Raw genomic sequence first — 8,472 nt, 5'->3', positions numbered from 1 at the left:
GGCAATATGCTCTCCATTATGCTCTTCAGAGACCCCGGCCCACTTGGTGAGATACAAACCATAGCACTCGGTTAACAATATCTCGGTGCTAAATGCAAGAATAGTCTAATTTGCTCAACAGAGTACCAGATCTTGTCTAAGTGTCCAGTTATATGAACAGGCGAGGAGCTGGCTCAGCCCAACTGCCTCCACTTCAGATGAGAAGGACATGCTTACGCATCTCTCAGGTCTCTTCACACGTACTCTGTCCGTCATCCTCTTTAAAACAATAGACACAATGCAGCGACACAATTGAGATGTAAAGCCTGAAGCATGAATGTTTATTAGAAACCAAGAGAAAAAAAAAACTTCATGACAAATATAAAGACAATGGAAAACAGTTGCAGAGGGTAGCAAGGTCACGTAGCTTCTGCGATCACCCTCTCCTCCGTGGTGTTGAAATGGCAACGTCAGATAACACCAGTGCACAAACCTAAAAATATCCACCCTCTCTCATCCACCACCCACACTGAAATAAGGGGGGTTGGGGGGGCGTCTCTCACTATAATCTGCTTTTCCGGGTCTTATCTAGAGAAAGGCAGTGGATGAATGTGGCTATGCCAGTGTGAACAGCTCTGCTGCTTTACTGAGCTTCTCCGCTGCAGCAGGGACAGTGCAGCTGCTGCGTGCAGCATCTAACACAACAAATCCAGTATGGTTTAAAACGGGTAGAAAACACTGCGATGGACAGAAGAGCAAACACATGCAATAAGTGCTATCCATTAATAAAATACAGAGTACAGGGCCGGAAGGAAAACATAACCAATACTGGAGTCCTTCAAGAGAATCATGACACATTTAAGCAGTTCTAATTATACATAATAGTAATATTACAGTACAAAGAGGAAAAGCATTAACACAAAAAGGTTTAAGTGTATTTGCAAGTTGATTATCTCATATTAAATAATAAAAAGCGGGGAAAAAAAATTCTGCTCCACAGAAATGTTCAGACCTGGAATTGGTACCAAAATACACATCTAGTGTCATTACAAGTTGCTTTTAAAAATAATAATTAATGATATTGTAAATTATCACCTATTATCTGCTCTTTCCACTTCTAAAATGATTTAAGATATTTAAAAAGAAAAACGTAAAACCAAATATCACTTCGAAGTACTGCAGACATGCTAGATTATCCTTCTATCTGTGGAGAATATTTTTACACAACAGCATAAAATTTACATTGTATGTAGGCCAACTATGGAAAGCGGGAGGGATCCTCTGAAGCTTGTGGTCTATAAGAAAGGGAACAGCCTCTTTTTGAGGATGTAGAGGACTGTTGCAAAGAACAGAGCCAAGGCCAAGAAGATGAGCAGTTTATCAGTGAGCTCCCTGCGGTTGTACTTGGTGATGAGCTTTCTGCCCAGCTGAATGGTCCCCGTCATGGCCTTGAACTCCTCATTTGTCTCTTGAATTGTTCTCGACGAGGTTGCTTGAACCAGAATAAAAAACAAGGTGTTTAATATAGAACTCTTTCTGAAGAGGAGAGCAGGATTTCTTACGTATCAGTGTAAACAAAACATATTGTAACCTCATATAATGTTACCTGCTTTAAGATGAATTACCCTGAGGAAACGGCATATTAAGACAATGCTTGTGACACAGTTTAAAGAGGATTTCAACAATATTAATAATTGCTATAACATGTGAAGTGTTTGTAAAAGCATACATCAGAATTTAGTGTTTACATTTGGCCTTTTCATCACTGACCTATTGTTGTTATGGTCTCTTCGCTCTGCTGAACCTGCTGGGCCATCATCCGGCTGATGCTCATGAGGTTTTCTGTGATGTCGCTGGCATTTTGGGCGAGGCCCTTTTTGGTCATCTTCCTGATTTGGAAATTGAAACCAGCTCTTCTAATGAACTGCTTTATTAAAGGTAGGCCCACAAAGCTTTCTTCTGAAGAGAACGCTAGGGTAGTATAAATAGATTTTAAGGTAGACCTCTAGGCTGCCAGCTCACCTCTGCCTCACGGCGCCATTAAGCAGCGCCTGCTTTTCCATTTTGTCGATGGACAGTTTGCTGGCGAGGTTGGCTTTCCTCCAGGCCGTCTGGTTGCTGCAAACAAAAATCATGTTCACTGAGCAGAAACATTTAGACGTATTAAAGAGAAAGATGTGACTGTTATCTGAAAGAGATCACCTCAGCATCTGTTTTCTGTGTCCCTCTACTTGACTGAGCAAAGCTTGCTTGTCCGACTCTTTGTCTTGTTCCATTGCCATCCGCTCAAAGTCCTGATAAAACAGCAGAGCAACACGGACATTTTGGGAAACATGTTCTCACAAGATGCAATGTAGTTTTTCACTCATCCCGAAAATAACGACTCTCACCTGAATCCTCAATCTGAGATTGTGGAAGTGTTTCTTTACGTCTGTGTTTACTTCCGTCAGCTTGCTCTGAGGGCCATCGCACTCTGTAATGTCCTGCTGAGACAAGATGGAGGAGGCAGATCTAGTAATATGTCAATGTTAGGCTTAAAGTGATTCATGTGTCGTTCTCCACCAACATGAACCACAACTGAATAGTCTGAGACGGACGCCCCCACTCAGGTTTAAAGAAAGATCGAAGAGGAACGAAATCCTGGGCGCAGGGCAGCATTCTACTGTAATTATCAGTCTAAAGAGGACCCAGACAACTGAAAAAATATGATTAGTTTCCTAATGATTTATGCGAGATTAATTTCCTTCAAAAAAAATAAAAAAACATGATAAAATTCTTAAATAAATTTGACAAATTTAAAAAGAACCTAAATATTACTGCATATAAAGTTTCCAAGGCCACATATTAATGTCTCCATTAGTCTGACAAACAGTGCAGGAGCTTTAATAATAAACTGAAGAGAATACAAAGTGAGCAACTGAAACAAAAGCTTTAGTTGTGATTAAATCTAAAAATGTATTTCTGGTTTTAAAGAGCTGATTGTACGCAGGGTAGAGGAAGCTGCTGTCAGCTGATCACTGATGAAGAATAAATTCAGCTCCATCTCAGAGTTAAATATAACTAAGGTATAAATATGCTTTATAACAGCTGCACAAATATTGAATAAAGGAAAAAAAAAATCATCAGGAGAATAAATGGACATTTTTAAACTTGTCCCAGGCCTAAGTAGATATTTTACATTAGAAGTGCATGGCGTAGATCCACTCTGGCATTTTGTCAGCTAGTTAATGCCATAACCAATCGGAATGATAAACGGAAACATGTAGCTGAACATTGCTATGTCAATATGTATTACGATTAATTCACATACTCCTGATTCTTTTCTTTCATCACATTGTCCCCGACACTGTTTTGGATCTTTAGCATTTCATCTGTCTTACTGAAATGGCATGTGCTCTTGTCTTTCAAGGTTTTAGAAGAGGCTCAGAAATGAGCCACTCTCTTTTTTAATTTATTTATTTTATCAGAATCAGTTAGGGTGCCAATGATTTCCACATTTCATTTTGTTAAAATAATTCATGATCAATTAAATTTTTTTTTTTAAATATGCATCAACTGTAGGCATGGGGGGTGAACATGGTTCCAACTGGCCAAATATATGTTTGGCATGCAGAATTTGCATCCGTGGCACTTAGAATGTGCTTTCCCACCAAATATGTCGTCAAAGGACACGTTGATGTTATGATAATGATCCCAATCTGATATATTGTAATCAATGGTTATGCATCTTTTATTTGCCTTGAATTAACAAACCTCTTTGTCAATTTTTCAATGATGTGCGAAATATTTCCTCAATGGAAGCTGAACGCACCTGGCGAAAAGTGGGCAAAGAACGACAGTATTAAAAAACAGATTACTACTCTGCCACGGGACAGGAAACGCCCACAAACGTCACACTACCGGAATGACGTTCCCTGTCTAGAATTAATGACGTAGTCGGCTGACTGTGTTCTTTTTATATCTTTTATTTTCCATACTTAGAATAACTACAAAAACCTCCTTTGATATTGTTTAATAGTTAAAGAAGAGGTTAATGCGCAGTTATAACCTGCTCTTAGAGGAGTCTCGAGCTGTCGCCGTTTTTGATCTAGCATAAAGGCTAGCAGGTGTGCGTCTTCACCATGACAACCTCCAACAGCTGCGTCTCCTAATATATGCCTGGATGGTCTTACCAGAGAAAAAATCGCACCTGGATGAGAGCCTTGATTTCCAAGTCATATCTGAGTAGTTCTTGCTCACACACTCGGACGTGGACATCTGGAGTCGCCATGTTGCCAACGCAGCCGGCGGCTACAACTACGGCAAGCAGGAAGCTAAACGCTAAAATATTAGACACCTAAAAAGCATCTCCTACATTTTTTTAAATGCTTTTGGAAAATAGCCAATAATTATTGTTTTTACGTTTATGAGAATGCAACATGTATTTGTATTTAAATAAAAATATATATGTCATTCACATCGGCATTGTATGGCTGCGCTTTTTAAAGGTTTATAAATAACACAAAAAATATAATATTAACCAGAAGAACTGGATAATTTAATAATCACCAATAACACTGGCTGGATTCATCACTAGAAAACAAGCAGAAACAAGTCGGGCTCATGTCAACCTCAAAACAATTTAATTAACTGTAATTTACACTCATATTACACACAATGTACACAACATATAAACACCACAGCAAGTGAAGGCTGCTTTAATTTAAATTCAGAATCAATATCTCTTAAATCTTTGAAGATCATTTTTAACAAGGCAACCATGTGGGCTTCTCTCCAAAACTAAAGGCACAGGGTTCTGGGTTTTAGATGAGCTGAGGAACGGTCTGGAGGGGATCGCATCAGTATCCAGTCCATCGATGCTGGGAGAAACTATAGTAAACATAGTTTCAGAAAAAAAAACAAGTAAATGCACTGAGATGACTTTCAAAAAGTGCTTTGTGTTGATAAGGAGAAGTGTACCTACAAGGTAAGGAGTCCTTGAAAGGCAAGTTATTTCCAGGCGTAGTTTAGGTACCAGATGATGTCAGTGGAGAGGGACGGCCCAAAAAGCGGGTTCAGTTGAGCCAGAATTGCTATCAACCAGCTAATGGAGAGCACAAACACATAAAAAGGTAACTTGTCAACTTCAAACCGTATTGCAAGACACATTCTTCAAACCTCAGTAAGCACATTTATTATAAAAAAGGTCGGTCCAGATTTACTCTAAACTGAGCTGCTCTAGGATGAGAGGACTGGGAAACAGCTTCGCTTCTACTGCCCTCTTCTGGTCAGCCGTGTGTAGCAGATCAGGTGCGCAGTTGGACCACAACATACATGTTAATAATTAATCTTTTAAATATCCCATACATAGTTTATTACACTAGTAATAAATAAGTAAACAATATAAACCAATGACACCCAAGGAGTTAGATGCCCCCTTTGCTGTTTAGGAAGAAATGTTTACTAGATGCAAAAAAAAAAACTAAACAGATATGTAAAAATGTGAAAATCATTCATCCAACAAACATGTATAGACACATTACCCAAATGGTTAATACTGTGGCCATAATTACAGTGCCTTGCATACATATTCACACTATTAAACTTGTTCACATTTTGTCAGATTACAGCCACAAACTTCAATGCATTTGATCAATATTTAATGTTATAGACCAATACAAAGTAGTGCAGAGCTTTTAAACGAAAATACAATTAAACTTGGGTTTCAAAAATGTTTTACAAAAAAAAAAAAATCCAAAAAGTGTGCCGTACATTTGTATTCAGTCCACTTTCGTTTGAAACCCCTAAATAAAGTCCAGGGCATCCAACTGTCTTCAGAAGTTACCTAATTAGTCATCAGATTCCAAGTGCGCATAATTTATTCTCAGTATAAATCCAGCGGTTCTGTGAAGGCCTGAGAGGTTTGTTAGAGAACACTAGTGAACAAACAGCATAATGAAGACCAAGGAACACAGCAGACAGGATGTGGGTAAGTTGCAATGAAGTTAAAAACACAGTATCCCAACCTTTGAACATCTCACTGTTCAATCAGTCATCTGAAAAAGGAAAGACATTGGCACAACTTCAAACCCGTCAAGAGACCCCTAACAGGCCGGGTAAGGAGAACAATCATCAGAGAAACAGCCAAGAGAACCATGGTTACTGTGCAGAAGGTGCAAATGTCCACAGCTAAGGTAGGATAATTTGTTGACAGGACGACCATTAGTGGTGGACTCCACAAACCTGGGCTTTTTGAAAAGGTGGGAAGAAAAAAAAGCCACTGTTAAAAATTAGAACCAAATGAGTCCCATTTGCAGACTGAACCTTTTGGCCTAAATGCGATACACTAAGTGAAGCACAGAACTACCCTCAACACATCATCCCTACTCTGGAACGTGGTGGTGGCAGATGAGAAGATCTTTGGAGCTAAATACTGGACAATCCTTAAAAAAGGCCTGCTGGGGGCTGAAAAAGACTTGAGGCTCGGGCAAAAGTTCACCTTCCAGCAAAACAACGATCATAAACACACAGCCAGAACTACAACTTGGGAAACATTTTTCATGCATCATTTTCCTTCTTCACAATTACGCAATGTTTTGTGTTGTCGCATAAAATCCTATTTAAATACATTCAAGTTAGTGGCTGTAATGTGACAAAACGTGAGAAAGTTCGGAATACTTTTTCAAGGCACAGCAACACATAAAACCAAAGATGACAAAGCAACCGACGAAAGAAACACCCAAAAATAAGTCAGATCACATCAAACAGATGCATCCACTTTCTGTCCCACAAGTGTTTGGTTAAATATGGGGGTTTCAGTTTAGCAGGATAAAGGGAAAAATCCTGGATGGAAATACTCACAAGAGGTAACAGCAGACTGCAGTTAGCACCAGCATTGTGACAATAACTCTGTAGGAAAAAAGAGAAGATGTCTTTACTTTATATAACCTGGATCTAAAGGCGATTTTTTAATGTTTTTTTCCTCCACACATATTTGGAATTCATCTTGTGAGCCAAGGAGGAAAAAAGGGAAGCTGCATTACACTTTGGGCAAAATTTCCATGGTTTTAATTATATTAAAGCGAGTGCATTTATTTAAACAGGTAAGAGTCTGAAATTTACTAATGTATGAATTTATAACTTCGTCATAAACAGTACCTGAAATGAAGCTGAATTCATACTTATTCAGGGCTATGAAATTAGCTTCCCTTAGCTAACCTAAAGTTTTACAATAACTTCGCAAACTTATTTAACTCTTAAAGCCACGCCAAGAGGCGTTTAAAAATCAACCTAAAGTTTACAAATAAAACACATTCTTACGCAAACAAGTCTAATATAAACTTTCGATAAATTGTAGCTTTATGTTGGCTCGTTTTCGCCGGATGAAAGCTAATATGAGCTAACAAACTCACCCTCTGTTCGGTCCTTTGGGGATAAACCAGGGCACAACTCCTCCAACAACAACCCAAAACAGGGTAATTAGAGACATGGCGATGGCAAACTTCTGATCCGCCATTGTTTTTACAGAACAGGAGTTTGTAAAAGCAGAAAACCTTAAACTTAAGTCAACTTCAGTTGTGTGCCAAAATAATGTACCCTGTGACGGGAGAGCAGGCAGCACGTATCACATGACTGTGACAGAGACAGGAAGTAGAGGCTGGCGGTGGACCCGTCTATGTGCTGGAATAGTGTACTTTTGGGCACATTTATTATTAGTAGGGATTAATCCTTTGAAAACTGGACATGTTGTCAGATACTTGTTTTAACGTGAATAGAATAAAAATTTTATAATCTTAATATTTAAAGAAGAAAGTTACAATTCCGTTTATTTTTTATGCTTCAGTTGTATCGTTTGCTGCATCAACTGCAGATGACCCTACTTTTGTTTCCCCCCCCCCTCACCCCCCCCCCCCCCCAAAAAAAATTAATATTTAGGCTATTTATCTATTACAGCATAGTCTAAGCCTTACAAAAATGTTTTAGGCAAAAATTCAAATTAGATTAAAATCAGTAATGAAAATCAAAACTTCACTAGATTAATTCCACTTGATACAACTGGAGCTCAACTACAAAATGATTGTTTTAAATGCTGAATTTATAGAAGTTGCCTTTGGAACAAAACCAGAAAAATAATTCAAACAGCACAAACAATGTCAATATTTGTCAGTTTTAGGAGTTTGCCAACATCAAAATTGATTATAGGACGACAAACAATTGCACCTTTATTTTGCCATCCCCTCCCAGGGTAGGAGTAATTGCTCAATCCTACCATGAAGCCTTCATTTTTCAACTTATACAGGTCCTTCTCAAAATATTAGCATATTGTGATAAAGTTCATTATTTTCCAAAATGTCATGATGAAAAATTAACATTCATATATTTTAGATTCATTGCACACTAACTGAAATATTTCAGGTCTTTTATTGTCTTAATACGGATGATTTTGGCATACAGCTCATGAAAACCCAAAATTCCTATCTCACAAAATTAGCATATTTCATCCCACCAATAAAA

The 8,472-nt window shown here is 38.3% G+C and overlaps 2 protein-coding genes across 3 annotated transcripts; both read right to left on the bottom strand.

The window, feature by feature from the left end:
- Positions 1-291: 291 nt before the first annotated feature.
- Positions 292-4,310, bottom strand: bnip1a (BCL2 interacting protein 1a). Of its 2 annotated transcripts, none has more exons than XM_047352711.1 (6): positions 4,169-4,310; positions 2,370-2,462; positions 2,182-2,273; positions 2,002-2,097; positions 1,750-1,868; positions 292-1,471 (listed from the first exon to the last, which is right to left on the bottom strand). In XM_047352711.1, the coding sequence occupies exons 1-6, from the start codon at positions 4,247-4,249 to the stop codon at positions 1,275-1,277; spliced, it is 678 nt and encodes a 225-aa protein (XP_047208667.1). In that variant the 5' UTR covers positions 4,250-4,310; the 3' UTR covers positions 292-1,274. The 2 variants fall into 2 exon arrangements, with proteins under 2 accessions (XP_047208667.1, XP_047208666.1); XM_047352710.1 differs by having other exon boundaries at positions 2,370-2,465; positions 4,169-4,301.
- A 269-nt stretch (positions 4,311-4,579) lies between these two features.
- On the bottom strand, positions 4,580-7,593 carry atp6v0e1 (ATPase H+ transporting V0 subunit e1). The gene is made up of 4 exons (XM_047354000.1): positions 7,371-7,593; positions 6,820-6,867; positions 4,943-5,062; positions 4,580-4,848 (listed from the first exon to the last, which is right to left on the bottom strand). The coding sequence occupies exons 1-3, from the start codon at positions 7,472-7,474 to the stop codon at positions 4,969-4,971; spliced, it is 246 nt and encodes an 81-aa protein (XP_047209956.1). The 5' UTR covers positions 7,475-7,593; the 3' UTR covers positions 4,580-4,848; positions 4,943-4,968.
- Between the last annotated feature and the right edge of the window lie 879 nt (positions 7,594-8,472).

This window comes from Girardinichthys multiradiatus, chromosome 23 (genome assembly GCF_021462225.1).
Source record: "Girardinichthys multiradiatus isolate DD_20200921_A chromosome 23, DD_fGirMul_XY1, whole genome shotgun sequence".
Taxonomy (NCBI): domain Eukaryota; kingdom Metazoa; phylum Chordata; class Actinopteri; order Cyprinodontiformes; family Goodeidae; genus Girardinichthys; species Girardinichthys multiradiatus.
The sequence above is the reverse complement of the archived record's forward strand: the minus strand, read 5'-3'. Positions and strand labels throughout refer to the sequence as shown.

What these genes read in the sequence shown, in the direction of transcription:
- atp6v0e1 (XM_047354000.1), bottom strand. Translation starts at nt 7,474, where the DNA reads ATGGCGGATCAGAAGTTTGCCATCGCCATGTCTCTAATTACCCTGTTT. An exon ending in CCCAAAGGACCGAACAGAGG is followed by an intron (nt 6,868 to 7,370) that starts GTGAGTTTGTTA and finishes TTTTTCCTACAG; the next exon opens with AGTTATTGTCACAATGCTGG. An exon ending in GCAGTCTGCTGTTACCTCTT is followed by an intron (nt 5,063 to 6,819) that starts GTGAGTATTTCC and finishes GCTCTCCATTAG; the next exon opens with CTGGTTGATAGCAATTCTGG.
- bnip1a (XM_047352710.1), bottom strand. Translation starts at nt 4,249, where the DNA reads ATGGCGACTCCAGATGTCCACGTCCGAGTGTGTGAGCAAGAACTACTC. An exon ending in AAATCAAGGCTCTCATCCAG is followed by an intron (nt 2,466 to 4,168) that starts GTGCGATTTTTT and finishes ATCTTGTCTCAG; the next exon opens with CAGGACATTACAGAGTGCGA. An exon ending in AGAGACCATAACAACAATAG is followed by an intron (nt 1,472 to 1,749) that starts GTCAGTGATGAA and finishes TTCTGGTTCAAG; the next exon opens with CAACCTCGTCGAGAACAATT.